Genomic DNA, 16,612 nt, shown 5'->3' with positions numbered 1-16,612 from the left:
GGAGGTATTTCAAGATCCAGAGCCTGGAATATGAGTTTCTCCCTGTTTGTTTTCTCTCCAACCTTGCATCTCATCAATCCTTGCCTTTTATTTACAATTCCAACATTCTGAGCTATCTCTTGTTCCTCTCACACCATACATTCTTTTTGCCCCCTCTGTGTCTTTATTACTTCCTTGAAATGGATGGGACACCCCTTCCTGACAACCACATCCACTCCTTTGGTCAACTCTACTTACCTTTTTAAGACTGTCTCCTACTCCAGGAAGTCTTCCTTAACTGCTCCTACTTGGAGCGCTTAGACTTTATCTGGGCTACATTAGCACCTGTGCATATCTCCAAGATTAGCAGTATACAGCATTGTTACAATTTGTTGGTATATCTTGTTAGTCCATCTAACAAGTAATGTAATAGCAGGGAATGAGACTTTCTTATCTTTTCATTTCCAGGATCTAACATAGCACCGTGTGTGTGTGTGTGTGTGTGTGTGTGTGTGTGTAGCTTTCATATACATACATATGAGTTGTTTCAATTTTGAATTTTATTTATCCATGTACTTTTTAAATATTCATTATTTCTTTAGAAAATTGAAATTACAAAGGAAACACCTAAGTCAATTTCTTCGTGAATTATCTAAAATATTGGCATTTTATATCCGATGAAAGGCTAAATTTTGCAATATCCTTTCTAGTCGGGAGGAAATTTGATTTTCTGTTGTCTCACTTATGAGTCACAGTCCTTGTTCTATGAAGATGTGATAAAGACTCGTAGTGGATGTATGAATCATCACCATTTATTGAGCTCTTATTATGAATCATAGATTTATTAAGCATTTGCACATAGTACTTCCTCTTTACAACAAACTTGTAATCTAGTATTAATGAACTCATTTTACATGCAATAAATCTAAATCCCAAAGCCTGTAAATGAATTACAGAAGTCAGCACAAGTAGCAACTGACAGAACCTTGTAATATCCCAGCCTTATCTGAGTTCACAGCACAGGTGTTTTTAACCCTTTCTTAAGAGGTCATGGAGTAATGCCTGCAACACAGATATCCTTATAAAAGGGAGGCTTTGTAAGAGAAGAATCCATATATTTTCCCCTTCAAAACCACTTTTCACAAAAACAGCTTGCTTCAAAAATTGAATATCTCCTTTTTGCCCAGTTTAAGTATTTGGCAGATTTAATTTAGTATATACTTTGCAGAGTGTTGAGAAATAAAAAAGAAAATCTGCTTACATATCGTTCTCCACTACTTCTTAACTACCCCTTATAAGTGCTAGTTTCTTGCTAAAGCAATTATTTAATTTATCTCTGGTCTTTTAACTTAAAAATCAAACAATTCCTGATAACTTACTGCTCTAGCATCACTGATTAACTAGTTATCACAACAATTGCACTCTGTTCTTATTCACCAGAATGTTCTCTCCAAGTTTTGTCACTTCCCATAGGAGACAATCATCCAACTCAATGACAGAAAATATATCATTCTTTCCAGCTAGGACTCTCCCTTATCTCCATTCTCTTCCCCTTAATTCTCCATCCCATGGCTCTCCACCCACACCCCACAAACAAAGAAAAAAGATATGGCTGCATGTTTATTACTATGATATCATTTGTAGTTTTCTTATTCTTGTTAGTTACATCAGTTTCCTTCTTCATACCCTTCCTTGAAGCCATGGCTCATATTCTTTCCATTTTAAGTTGACTATGCCTTAAAAACATCACTAACTTAAGAATATGTAGGAATATATACAAACACTTGTAATGTAGAAATTATTACAGAAATTATTACTGAAGGAAAATATTAAATAACTACAATATTCTGCCAGCTTTTGGTTCTATCTTATGGAAATTTTGTCAACAGGTTGCAATTATAGAGCAAGAAAGGCACAAATTTCTCTTACTGAGAATATTTCACATAACCATTGTAAACTGAGTGCACACTATGCAGCTAGTCCATTTCCTTGTGCAGCACTGACCTCAGTGCAGAGGAAGGAAAGCAGAGTGGGCTTGCTCAGTAGGGAGTCACAGGAAGCTGATAAGCCCACCCTAGAGCATAGCTATGTCTCCTCTGTAGATGCTGCATGAGATGACGTTTTAGGTCCCCTTACACTTAGTCACTTTATTATTCTATAAGGCTCTCATGCCATTCTCTCTTTGTCAAGCAGCCTCTTCAGAGCAGCTTTAACTTCTTTGTTCCTGAGACTGTAGATCAAGGGGTTGAGCATGGGATTGAAAAGGCTGTGAAACAGCAAGAGATACTTCTTCTCCTCTTTGGGGTTCCCATGTCGGGGCCCAACATACATGATAATGGCTGTGCCATAAAAGAGGCCAACCACACAGAGGTGGGATGAGCAGGTAGAGAAGGCTTTCTGGCGTCCTTCCCCTGACTGAATCTTTAGGATGGCACAGAGGATGTGGACATAGGATACCACAATGGAGGAGAAGGGTCCCACAAGCACAGACACTGCCCCCGCCAGAACCATAGTCTCGTTAAGGTGCGTGTCTGCACAGGCGAGCTTGAGGACAGCTATAATTTCACAGAAGAAGTGATTAACTTCCCGGGGTCCACAGAAGGGCAACGGGAGGAGTAACACTAGATGGACCAGGGCCAGGAGGACGCCAATGGTCCAGGAGGTGACCGCCAGGGCGATGCACACTCTCCAGCTCATGATGACAGAGTAGCGGAGAGGGTGGCAGATGGCCACGTACCTGTCATAGGACATCACCACGAGGAGAAGACATTCAGTGTGAGCAAAACTCAAAAAGAGGAAGGTCTGTGTTACGCAGCCAGCAAAGGAGATGGGTCTGGCTGGGTCCAGGAGGTTCACCAGCATCTGGGGCACCGTGTTGCAGGCGTAGGCTATGTCGACGACGGCCAGGTGCGAGAGGAAGAAGTACATGGGGGTGTGCAGTCTGGAGTCCAGCGAGATGAGCCCCAGGATGACCCCGTTCCCCAGCAGGGTGAAGGCATAGAACAGGGAGAATATTCCAAAGAGAAGCATCTGAATCCTTGGGTCAATGGGAAACCCCAACAGGATGAACTCGGTAACCACTGTGTGATTTTCCCCCATCTCCCTGCGAAAGATGATGGAGGAACCACTGGCTGAGGGAAGTGTCTAACGTGTCATTATTTATTTATGAAAACAGCTGTAATGATATTTTTTGCCTGTTAGTCACTAAGTAAATCCCATGCATTTCAAAGGAAACAGAAGGACTTTTTTTTCACTGTGATCAGCTAAACGCTAGCACTCCATTACGGCGCTCCGTGACGGTTTAGGTTTATTTCCAAGCCTTAGGTTTATTTGGAATTAAATAAACAGCTACTGTTCAAAGTCTGTGAAGACTTAAATTGTCGTCATAGTGATGGACACTCCCTTGGGGCTGTGGTTATGGGATCGTGTGGGTGGCTCACTGGGCGTGCTCCCACACCCTGTGCACGTCTGTCATGAATGTGGGTACAGTCTACGCATCTGTCAATGAGTGGGGAGCAAGTGGGTGATCCTTTAATGGTTTTCTCACCATTTTGTGCCTTTGGTGTAAGAATTATTGGTCTTGAGATCTCCACTGATATATAATCCTGCATTAATTTGAAAGAGTGTCAAGCATTTTGCCTCAACTTTGGCTGGATTTAAAACAGAGACTTTGGTTACTGCAGATGGCCTCTTGTGATTGTGCCTGATGGTGAGGTTACCACTGTCACATCTCTTCTGCTCCGATGTATTTTGTAGTCTATTTACAGACACACACACACACACAAATATATGTATGTCTGTATTTATCTGTATTAAAGTTTCTCCAAATTTTCTGAACTATCAGCCAAGTTCATGTACACACGAGCATACACACACACACATATTTACACACATATATACACATATTTACACACATACACATATATACACATATATGTATATATACACATATTTACACACATATATACACATATTTACACACATACACATATATACACATATATGTATATATACACATATTTACACACATATATACACATATATACACATATCTATATACACATGTGTGTGTATATATGCACATATATGCAATATAGTTGTAATTTTCTATAACATTCCACTCTGTTTTAATAGTAAAAATTCTGGTTGAATGATTTCTTAATGGAGCATGGCCTGTCATTTAAAAATTACTGATCTCTATCCACATCTAGAGGCAAAGCTCTAATTATAAACTCATATCCACAGAAACTTTAATATATTTTATAGCTTCATAACTTGAATATAAAAATTATTAGTCATGAATTGTCAGGGTTTTTTGTAGCTTATTTGTCAAAGTTTTTGAAATCCTTGAATGGGAAGTCTGAAATTTGAGTCATTGTAATTTTAAAACCATGAGTTCTACTTTTTACCTGTTCCACTCTATTATTCTTTAGTTCAGAATCCATCTGTATTTCACTAAAATAAGAATCTCAGGAAAATTCATACTTGTGTTCCTCTCTCTCAGCTCCCTATTCAGACTTTCTGATAAGTTAATATTTAAAAGGCTTCATGAGCAAAAATATGAAAGATTTTGCCTTGCTTCAAAACAAAAATCAGAATTAATAGCTGAAGTCACTAGGAGGTGATATTATCTTAGTCCAAGAAATAACTTTATAACAATTAGGATCACACCTTGAAAACTGATTGTTTGTTAGGACTGAAATTTATATCACTAGGTGTTTAAAATCAAGGAGTGATTAACCAGGTACTCAAGATGGGATTCCTTTGTCATGTGAGAAGCTGAATTAAAAGAATGTTATGTTCCCTTCCTATTATAGGATTCATTGGCCCTACATAGAAAAGTGATAGCCATTTTCACTTGAAATTTCATGCAGTATTTGGGGTCAGTGATGACAGTCATGCTGTTTTTAAAATGTCTTATGATGAAGGCATGCAATCAACTAATGCAGAAGGACCAATTAGTGTCACAAATAGCTAAAACACAAAGCACAAAACCCACTGATGTTTTCTAAACATGTGCTAAGTTCCTCAGCAAGGATAGAGAGGACAGCTCCTCCCTGCTGGTTTATATTAACTGCCTAAAATGACGACACTGTCGAGAGGACTCACAAAGATGATAATCTTGTACAACAACACCAACAATTAAAGGGGTACCCCATCCCTGGTTTCAAATAAGGGCGCTAGCTGAAGAGTCAGACACAGCTGGACTAGCCATGTTTAGAAACTGCAGAGCAGCAACAAAGTTGTTTCCAAGCAAATCAGCAACTTCAAAAAAGGACAGATCAACGTTTACAGCATTGCTAAAACTCCCAGTTTCCAGAAAATAAGTCTCTAAATATGGTAAATTTTAACAATCCTGTTTTCCTCAATACATAGATGATATCAACTAGATACCTTAACTGGACACCTCCCCAGACTTTCTCAGTCAAAATCCTTGAAAAAGTAAAATATTTCACTTGCAGACTACAGAAAATTTTCCTTGCCAGTCTCAGAATTTGAACAGCTTTCCCAGAGCACCTGGAGGCTGTACCAGGCTAGAGTACACAGTGAATTCTTCCATAAATGCCCTTACTTATGTGTGGTTCAACTTATAAAAATAAACATTCTTAAATAACTCACCAAAGGAAGGTCACATTCAGAAATAAAACCTTCAGTACACGTTTATTCTGGAACAGACTCATTTTGTGGTCAATTAAGCCCATTATTTCATGAAAACTCTACTTAATTTCATGCGGCAACAAAGCTTTATAAACAAATCTCTCAAAGAACTGTTTTATCTTGAAATTTAAACAAGAAATGCAACACTACAGGCATTAGAGTAAATGTCCCATCTGAGGTTTATCTAGAAGAGATGACACCTTTTACATGACCCTATTAGCTAAGTCTACAGATATCAGAAAGTTGGCTTAACATTTTGCATTGTAATTTTTCATTACGACCCATCAGAAATTGCATAGTGAACATAGAATAGAATATCATGGATAGTAAAACACACTTACCTCAGACTTAGATCTAAAAATGAAAACACAGGTTAGATATGAGTTTGGGTGAAGCAAAATTATACACAATAAGTAAATAGTATGGAAATTCCTTCTTAGAAGGGTCTTCTTAGAAGAAAAAATGCCCCAATGGAGGCAACAGAGTTTCTCTTAGAATAGATTATTTTATTCTCTATTTTGCTGAGCTACTTTCACTATGTTTCTGAGTATTTGGTGCAAGGGAAGAGATAAACACCCAACACACACCACCATCTGCCACCTTCCAGGGCAAAGGACTCTCACTCCGCTTGTCTATGATTTCTCATGAGGGACATGCAGGACAATACAATGGGGCTGAGGATTTCCTCATTCACTGCAGGCCCATGACCCAAGCTGCATTCCTATGACATCTAGAACGACTTCATACAATCAAGGGATCAAACAGTGACTACAGACTGGGATTACGACTTCAAGAACGCAAACATTTCCCTACCCCTCACTCCCCAAATAGATTGATGGTTTTTAGCCCAGAAATGCAAATATTTTTCCCATCCTCTTACTACAAGGAATACAACTCATAAAGACCAGGTGTCAGGACCTACAGAAGCCATGGGGAGCATGTGAACAGGCAGGAAGGGATCAAGTACCCCAGAGGGACTTGTTAAATTCTATTTTGGAGGATTTTACCGGCACACAAACAAGGATGGGAATTCTCACCAGGAAATTAATTCTGTTCTTTAATTTCCAGAGACTTGGAGCCCAAGGGGGCCAGAAACACCTTGGTCCCCCAAGATCTGTTACTAACATTGTCTCTTCCTCCTTTAATGGAAATCAACTGACCCCCTTAATAATTCTGGGAAATGCAACTGAGGAAATTTGATGTTCAATTTAAATTTCTCTCATCCTTTTATTCAAATTTATTCTTATATTTAAAAATCAAAGGAAGTAGAGTATAATTTCCTAAAGTTATTTTAATATATGTACCAATCAGCTAAGAAAGTAAGAGGCTGATGATTACTCTGAGACCTCTGACCTGCAGAAGGTCTGAAATGGGGTTTTCCCCATTAAATCTGCTCAGTAACAGGCTTACTGGTAGACCCTCATGTAGTGAAAAGATGCTGCTTCCTCATATTGATAATGTCCAAGGCATCTGGTGCCTGGAGAAAACAGTCATCAATATCTGTTATTCATGATCTAATTTACTAAACATACGAATATATGAACTACATTTCCTAGTATGATTTTTGTAATTTTACTACTATACATTCCTCTTATTGGTCTTAAATTAGTTTTTCCTTAAATTCTATTCTATCTGGAAAAATATATTGGGTTTGATAACGGAAAAGCTATGTTCAGTTTATTAATAATAATTTTGCATTGTAGGGTAAAGAAAATATCAGGCTTTTCTGCCCTTCCGCCATCAGGATAGATGATGGATCCTTGTCCTGAGTGCATGCCTGATGGCGGGCACCTGGAATAGGGTGTGGGCATAGGTAGATGGGATTCAGCTGAGCTAAGACTGTGCTTTTAAGGGCGGCGTCACAGGGGGACGCCAGTAGCAGCAGCAGCAGCAGAACCTGAAGGAGAAGCTGAAGCAGAAGCAGAGAATGCCAGAGAGCCCAGATAGAGTGAAGACTTGCTGGGGGCTGGGAGGTCTGCCAGCCTCCCAGCCCCCCAGCCAGCACCCCTGCCTGCCATATGCCTGGTGAACCCCAAATAAAAAACCTGCAAAACTACTGAGGACTCTGACTCCTCCTTTACCCGGTCTGCATGGGATCAGAAAACCTGTACCGTGTCCAGTCCGGCCCTTACATGCATATTTGCTTTTGATACTTATTTAATAACTTCCTTTTCTTCCACCATCCTTTTCCACTTTTTTGTTATCAGTATTATATAACCCTCACGTAATGCACTGGTTACCTAAGCCTCGTTTTCTACTTTCAAAAATGTTTGGAATGAAAATTAGCTGTTCCTTTTTTTTTAGAACTTTCATTTTCAATTTTTTTAGGATTATATTAGTGTCTAAAACCATTTTGCTAACTTCCCCACTAAGAAGTTGGGTTATAAATCTTTTCATTGTAATCATCTGGGCTTCCCCCCATAATTCTATATTACAGCTACATTATTACATATATGCATATTTATAAAGCTCTTACATCTTCTTGATAGGCTATTACCTTAGTTATTATATGGTACCTTTCTTTATACTAATTAATGGTTTTTACCATATATATAAATAATATTTGCCCAGTATTTATACCGTTATATAAGTTCATTACATATTATAGGGTGTGTTCTTCAACACCATATTTTACAGCCTTTTTTTTTTTGGTGAGAGTGTTGTAATTGTTCTTATAAACAATACATAGCTGCATTTTAAGAGTTACCTGTAAACAGGTGAATATAATCTCATTTCATTTCATGTAATTATTGAGACATTTAGACTTTCTACCACCTGTGTTTTGTTTCACATCTTTTTTCTTACCCTTTCTGTTGGCTCTATAAAGAGACCTGATCCACTCCTACCTATTTTCACTTCATCATTTTGCTTTCACTTGGTAAGCAAATTCCTAAATTTGGGGGCAGAATAGAGATAATACACACACACGCACGCGCACACACACAACTATAATGACTGAATCTCCTTGAAACACACCAGTAATTTTAGAAATATTGTACATTAATCTTCCTGTTTTTCAACTCTCATACTTGTCCACAGATTTTTTTTTAATCACTTATTTAACTGTAGCAAATTTTAAAAGTGTTTTTCTAAGTTCTTTGTGAAGCAGACCAACCGGATTCTGTTTCAACAGGAATCCAACAGGAATCCAACCGGAAAACCGAAACCACACAGGTATTTCAACAAAGAGAATTTATCAATAATATAACAGGAGGGCTTACGGGATGCTGAGGAATGTCAACAGTCAAATGGAGCCCTCAGACCTGCCGACAGAGCAGCTGAGGGAGCAGCGACTGCCTGAGGGCTAAGGAGACTAACAGCCCAGGCTGGTAATTAGAACCCAAGGCTCAGAGGAATCAGGGTTCTGTTTATACCCCTAAGGAAAGGAGCCTCCCAGCTTGCTGCTGCCCTCAGGGGAAGGCCAGAGACTGATTCAGAGAAATTCAGAAAACAGAAGCTGAAGAGCCAGGAAATAGTCACCACTGCAGAAGGAAGGAACCGTGGGGGTAATTCCAGCAAGCACAGCACAGAAGGGGAGGCAGCAGGCTCCTGACCCCACCCCCCGGCTCCCATCCACTTTGGTCTCCTTCAGGGTCAAACCTGGGCAGAAGTCGGCAGGCAAAGATGCAAGTAATTTGCTGTTATCAGCTCCAGTATCACAGAGCACGGAATGGAACAGTAAGACTGTGCAGAAGCCATGGGCCAGCCCTTCCAAGTTCAGATCCCACACATTCTCTTACATGTTTGAGGATCTCAACAACAATATAACTTTACAACTCAGTCAAATATGAGGCATTTCTCATTTGTACATAAAAGATGCTCTTACCTTCTTCTTGAAGAGCAGGAACCCAAAATCCCAGGGGTAACGGTATCTCTCTGGATGACAGCTACATTATCTGCCTCTGGGCCAGTAAGTACAGTCACCCTGTTGAAAACAGTGTTTTTTCATAGTTTACTGATATCCAGGCCTTAGCCCTTACATGTACACATTTTCATTTGCTAGGATCATACTTGTCTATTAGCATGTGATGTGGTTACCCATCATCACATTTTCAACTCCAGATTAAAAAAAAAACTCTATAAAAAAACCTCAAGAAGGGCCTCGCCAGTGGTGCAGCGGTTGAGCGCTGGGTTGCAAAGCTGCCCACAGCCTCTGCAGTGCCAGTTCGTTCCCTGGCTGCCGGGGGAGGGTCCCACATGTCGCGCAGACCTCTCCTGCCATGCCCGCTGCTCCCCTCAGCAGTGTACTTCGTCAGTCTGCCTGTTCTGTTCCCTGCTCTGGCTCTGGTGAATTCTCTCACCCTCCCGCGCTTCTGACTGTACCCAGTGCTTGTATAAATAAATAAATAAATCTTTAAAAACAAACAAACAAAAAACCTCAAGAATAGTTAGAATGCACACAATTTCCCCCCTTCTATTAATATCTCATCTTTCATTTAAATATTAACCTTTCTGCTAAGGAACTCTCTCTCTCAGTTCTACCTTAGTCATTCTCTTTTTATTTAATTTTCACACTTCTCATTCTCCTGTGCTGGTAGTCTAAAGTCATTTTAATTTTTGAAGTCCTTCAAAGCCTCCTTGAATATTGTGATTTTTGTCTTTTTTATTTCCTCTTTTCATACTTTGTCCATCACTGTTCTATGCTTTAAAACAAAAGACACTCATCCCCTGTGACTGGAGACCAGGCTGTCATTTTAAAATGTGGAAACACATCTTGGAAATATAATTCTGATGACAGTGTGAGGGTTACACTGAGAGAAGCACAAAAAAACCTGGGCTTGTCCCACCAATTCTTTCCCACTCACGTCAATCTTTGCTCCACTAATTTTTATAAGCATGTTTTGTTGTGGAGTCACCGCTGGGTAAACGTTCAGTAATTGCTTGATCATTCTGACTGGCTTCACTCCATGTAGCGCCCTCCAGCTCTTTCATGTTGCTGTGATGACATTTCATCTGTCCCTGAGGCTGATCATTCTGCCATTGTGTGGACAAACCTGAAGTCACAGAACTTTTAAGAGTGAGAAGACACTGGGCTGAATCTACCCAAATGCCTTGTTCAGCTCACACGTATGAATACACACGCTCTCCCCTGGGGGATTTGCAGGAAGGTCACACACAGGTCCACAAGACCTCATGGTTGAATGACTTGTAATGTTGGAGAACATTTTCGCACATGGAGTTCACTGCCACCTCCTTATACATCTACCAGCCTGATTCCACATTGGGGGATGCAATAAATAGCCATTTTGTCCCTTACAGCAGGTCTGGGGGGCACTGGAATGAGACAACTAACCTATTTCTTTTTATTTCCTCTTTTCCAGGTTAAATATTCACATTCATTGCAAATATTATTCACGTCTATTCATTTGTTGATTTACTCATCAGTACCTTCCTGTTACTGGGATGGCTGAAATTTCAACCACCTAACACACTACCACGATGGTCATCTTATCTTTCTACATATAGACCCTGAATCTTCCCAGGGGCTGGTCTGAACTCACAGCTGATTTGAGTCTTACTGTGTGGGCAGGAGAGTGAACCAACAAAGCTAGGGGCAACAAAGATAACATTTTTGGTATATATTTTCTATCCCAGATGCTCTGTGAACAGTCCTTCTGTTGCAACCAGCTGGGTATGGAGCATAAGAGCTTATGTAGGCTGCTGCAACTTTGTTTTGTCTCCTAGGAGAAACTGAAATTTTAGATCATCCTCCTCTGCACTGTCCTCTAACCTCTTTTATCTGGGATTTTCTCCAAAATAACCAACCAGAACAACATAGTTTTTCAATTGTGAATTTTACCAGCTCTCAACCTTACTGTGTGATCATTTTCTTTCCCATTATAGCTTTTCATCAAAATGCTCTATGACACAGGTGGGTGTATGGAGCTATATTCGCTATACATATAGGTGTGGGTACATATATGTAACTTCAAACTGGATTTATCATTTATCATTTTATCATTCAGTACTTGTAAAAGTTATGTACGGGACCCATTAAACGTATTGCTGCCTACATCTGGACTACAATAAAATGCAGGAATGGAGGACCTCAACCATCTTAGAAGCAGACCTAATTAGTAAACAATGGTACAGCTGTGATGTGAAGACAAACCAGCAAGCACCTTGATTTAAGCCTGTTCTGGGCTACTTCTCTCCAGTCCCGTCAGCCTGGAGCCCGAGGAAGGGGCACCATGGTGGGTTTATGCACAGGAGAGGCAGGAAGCTTCTGGGAGAACATTCGTCATAAAAGGAACAAAGCAAAAGCAAAATGATAAATAAAGTGGGGGTGGGGAGTGTAAGTCTGATGACAGGAAAAAGATCAGGATTACAGGTAAAATGTGATGCTGAAAAAGGTCTGGTATCTCATACTCAGGTTTCCCCCAACAGGGCAGTGCCCTAAAGGGGCTCTTGTTATTTTGCAGAAAAGCATGGAGGAACTTTCATTGGGAATGATTAATCCATTAAGTGGATTAATCCATTAAGTGAGGGCCCACTCGTATCATGAAGCCTCCAAAGGTGGTGATGTTCTGGCCAAGAGAAGATAATGTCTTTATTTCTCCAGCCTGTCCCATCACATGGACGCCAAGCCTAACCCACATCAAGTTAAAATCAGTGTTATTTGGGAAGAACGCTAATAAGAAGCACATGGGGTCAGCATTACCCACGTTAAGCTCGCAACTCTGTCCTATTACAGGCTCTGTATGTGGGGGGAGGAGAGGAGGCAGGTTACTAAATCTCTCCTGTGTCTATCTATTAAAGAGGAAAATAATATCTACTTCACAGTGTTATTAGCCAATAATAATCAGGACATTATTTATGCTGAATTTCCAGCAGAAAGCCAACGTATCCTCTTTCTTAAGGTCCTCAGCACCTTAACTGTGATTAACACTATATAAAGAAAGCATGACAAGAAAACAGAATGTGTTTATTCAAATCCTACAAGTCCAACACTGAAACAATTAAAAATATCTCATATATTCTTTATCAAATATTTTTTGAACTGACACTAAGAGTGAACACCATACCCTGAGTTTTCTAATGGGGCCTTATAGAAACATTCTGAAATCCAACCTATGGCTTATGCTTCGTGTGAGATAAATTATTCTCTATTTTCTTCCTCTTCTTCCTTTCATGGTTTTAACCTTCATGCAAAGTATACATATTTTAGAGTATATTTTTTCACCTATCAGTTTTTAATATTTGGAAAGGCTATTAAAGGAAATATTAGCACAATATTAAGACAATAGTTCTGCACACAATAAATACATTCATGTTGGTCAATTTGAAAAGAATACAATTATTTTCGTAGGTAGAGTTAAAAAGTCATTTTTAAATGAAAACATTGGCTGTTTTGTTTTTTCCACCTTTACAATAGGGTACACAATAATTCCATAGTGCATAATAGTTACATCTAGAGCCAGTATTTATTTCTTTTTTTCAAACTTTTTTTTCAGGGCTGTAAAGTAAGGTTTGTGGATTTGTGTGGGCTGTAAATGTAATATATAGCGATAAGGACACTGATTATGTGAAAGACCAGAGACAAAAATATTTTGCCCAAACAAGCTAGTGAGTAGAAAGGTCAGGGAGTAGAATAGTCAGCAACTAGACTTTTTGAGAATGGAGAGGAACAGAGTGTATCGGGAGAGACGGTGGAGGGAAAGTTTTCCCTTTGCTTCTTAATTTCCTGGAAGAAGAAAGATGTAGTGGAGGGCATAGGAGAGAGCTTGAGGGTGGGGGGGGGGGAAGGATGAGCTACAGAAAGCAGACAGTGCTGTGCTATAGCATATATCACCCAGTCATGGCACACGAAGCTACAAAAACAAAAAGAAAAGAATTCAAAAGCCCTTACCATGTTAAAAGATTCCTCACAGTGCTGCCTACATCTGATCTCCGTTGGAAGAAAACAGGTCCCTCTTCCAATCATTCCACCACCTGGGTCCAGAGTAGACGATTTCTCTCACCTGGAGCAGAAGCTCTTTGTAAATATGTTGAGGTTCTGCGAGTCTTTATCAGAACTTGTCTTATCATTGGTTCTAAATGGGGTCCACAATGCTACATCAAGCTATTAGTTACCATTATTATTTTTTTCTTTTTATATTTTCTTACTCCTGCAATATTCTATGTACTCATTGTAATAGTCAATTATCAGCAGCCAGCTTTGTAATCTGAACTCTGGAAAACTCTCCCTAATAATGGATTCTCTTATTTATTCTAAACAGAAGCGCTTTCCAATTAAATGTAATGAAGCAAAGATCCTGATGTTTCTCTACTATTCTTATTTAAAACCTCCTAAGATTAAACTTTGCTTTTTCACAGAATGAAGCTCAGGTGGTGATGATTTTTGAGATAATGGACTAATGTCCAGCCAGGGAGCTGGGTCCACCCGGGGCCTTATTGTATTTCCTGGTGGGGAACTTCTGTCATCTTAGCAGAATGCATGGTACTATTAGCATATACTCACAGCAACAGGGGGACGAAATCATACAAGAATTTAAGAGGAGACTTAAGAGAATGAATCCTCAAAACAACAGAAACAAGATGTTAGAAAATGCTGGGAGCTGGCTCAGGAGGTCCTGGCTTTGTGCACCTGCACTGACCTGCCCGGGAGTTCTCTGGTGACCGGAGGTCTCTGCCTCTCTGCTGCTCTGTGTTCTGGACAGGACCCACATTAGGGACAGAATTTGGCCAATAGACATTCTTGATATTAGAAATCTAAGACATAACTGTGAAGGAATTTATATTGCCACCCCAGAAAATCTCTCAGGGAACAGAACTTCCACCTTCAGCTCTCCCTGAAGGTCCACCCCCATCCCCAACTCACCCCCACCCTATCCCCCATCCCTCACAGTGATCTCTGTTTGCACAGCGCCCTCCCCAGGGCAGCCTTGACCTCTGCATTCCTCAGGCTGTAGATCAGCAGGTTGAGCATACGGTTGAAAAAACTGTAAAACAGGAAGAGGATCTTCTGCTGCTCCTCGGGGTGGCGGGTCTTGGGGGCCATGTACATGATGATGACTCCGCCAAAGTAGAGCCCCACCATGCACAGGTGGGAGGAGCAGGTGGAGAAGGCCTTTCTGCAGAAGGCCTCCCAGTCTGGATCCTGAGGATGGCCGCCAGGATGCGCGTGTAGGACACCAGCACCAGGCAGAGGGGGCCCCACAAGATAAACACACAGGCCATGACAATTGACCACCTGGTTGAGCTGGGTGTCCGCACAGGCCAGCTTGAGGACAGACAGGATTTCACAGATGAAAGGGTCGATCTCACAGGGCCCACAGAAGGGCAGCCTCGGGAGGAGGCGCACGTGGACCAGCGCCAGGAGGGCACCTCATGCCCACGAGGTGATGGCCAGGGCGATGCACACTCTCTCCACCAGGAAACCAAAGTTGTTTGTCTTTCTGTCTGCATTTCCCTGGTCCCTGGGGGTGGATGATGAGAACAAAAAGAGCCGGGGGATGGTGACTTAACAGCCAGATGGACTTACCCATTCACAACTGTGCAGAATAAGAGCACACGCACTTCTGGGGTCTCACTGTAGATTATACTCCCCAAGTGTTTGCACAGTGATCAGTTCTGGGATCTCAGTCATGTCTCAGATGGATTTAGTGGAGACTGGAGGAAGCAACGCATCACATTTATGAGACAATAACTTGACAATCGGCATTCATGCCTTTATTCTCTCCTCCTTAGATAATTCATAGCTAGGTGTTGCTAGACAAGAAAAACACTTGTCAGCCTTCTATACCGTGGTGGGTAAGGTGTGGAGTCCTCGCCACAGAGTATCTGAGATTCGAGGAAGGGAGTCAGAGGTAAGGGAAGGCAGAAACCAGAGGAAAGCAGCCTCAGAAATGGCGAGTAGAAGCCCCGGGGTTAGAGGGCAACCAATGTCAAGTTCACATCTTTATGATGACAGACACATAAAATTCTATGACTTTTGTGATATAATGATCTTTGACTGAGATGTGGACTTTATGTTTACAAGGTAATTCATAAACAGAGGAGTTCCTGAAAAATTATCTCTTACGTACACGTCAGTCCTGTGTGTGTGTGTGTGTGTGTGTGTGTGTGTGTTTTCTTTGGGAAAGTTTTGGGAAAGAAACACCCATTTATCAGAACACATATGGGTATTTACCAGAAAGAGAAGAAGCAGACCTAAAATGTGTGAGCACTGTGGTTCTCTGGTAACCAGAAGGGGGAAAAATATACCCATGATTTTTGGATCACAGATTAATCAAGCATTCAAAGCACACGTATTTCCATGAACAGGAAAATGAAGCTCAGTGAATAATTGTCCTGAGACCTCTGGAGAATTGGTAAGAAAAGATTAGGCGCTATATAGAGTGGAGAAATTACACACACACACACACACACACACAGTGAAAAAAGTAACTAAAGCACTTAACAAAGATAAACTGGAGAATTAAAGAAAATATTGCCAAGATGATGTTCAATTATCTCTATACAGCCATATGTGAATGCTTTATTTCCACAGCTCTTCATAAGTACTTAATAAATTTTATAATTGAATCATTCATTTATTAATGCACTCATTTAATTAACATACATTAAGCATCTGCTATGTGGCATCGCCCTAGACAGTGGAGAAGTAAACATTAATAAGAGGCTGTGCAGATCTTCAAGGAACTAACAGTCTTTCTACAGAGAAAGTCATGAAGATTAATAACCTAAGGGTGGGGGTGGAAGCCGGCACAGTGCACCACGGGGCCAAAGGAGGGTTTGCCAGATAATTCTGAAAGGGGTTAGAAAAGATGTCACGGTGAAGGGGATGCTTAGAGGCTCTTCTGGAAGGTGGAAGATGGAAGAAGGAAGATGGATAGGGCCTGAGGGTATGAGGAGGTAACAGCCAAGAATAATGTTGGACAGAGGGCTCGCAGACCAACCGAAAGTAAAGAATAGAATGATAAGACTAAGCAGGTGGTGACAAAAATTCCTTTTATTTAGTGTAAAGGAGAGT

General features: G+C 40.6%; 1 protein-coding gene and 1 pseudogene across 1 annotated transcript; both read right to left on the bottom strand.

Annotated features, from left to right (window-relative positions):
* Positions 1-2,145: 2,145 nt before the first annotated feature.
* LOC119255272 (olfactory receptor 13-like) lies at positions 2,146-3,078 on the bottom strand. Its single transcript, XM_037522274.1, has one exon. The coding sequence runs from the start codon at positions 3,076-3,078 to the stop codon at positions 2,146-2,148; it is 933 nt and encodes a 310-aa protein (XP_037378171.1).
* Positions 3,079-14,479: 11,401 nt separating this feature from the next.
* On the bottom strand, positions 14,480-15,125 carry LOC119251305 (olfactory receptor 2A5-like; annotated as a pseudogene).
* Positions 15,126-16,612: the final 1,487 nt, after the last annotated feature.

Source organism: Talpa occidentalis, unplaced genomic scaffold (genome assembly GCF_014898055.3).
Source record: "Talpa occidentalis isolate TD23 unplaced genomic scaffold, MPIMG_talOcc4v2.1, whole genome shotgun sequence".
Classification (NCBI taxonomy): Eukaryota; Metazoa; Chordata; class Mammalia; order Eulipotyphla; family Talpidae; genus Talpa; species Talpa occidentalis.
Note: the sequence above shows the minus strand (reverse complement) of the source record. Positions and strands in the feature narration are given on the sequence as shown.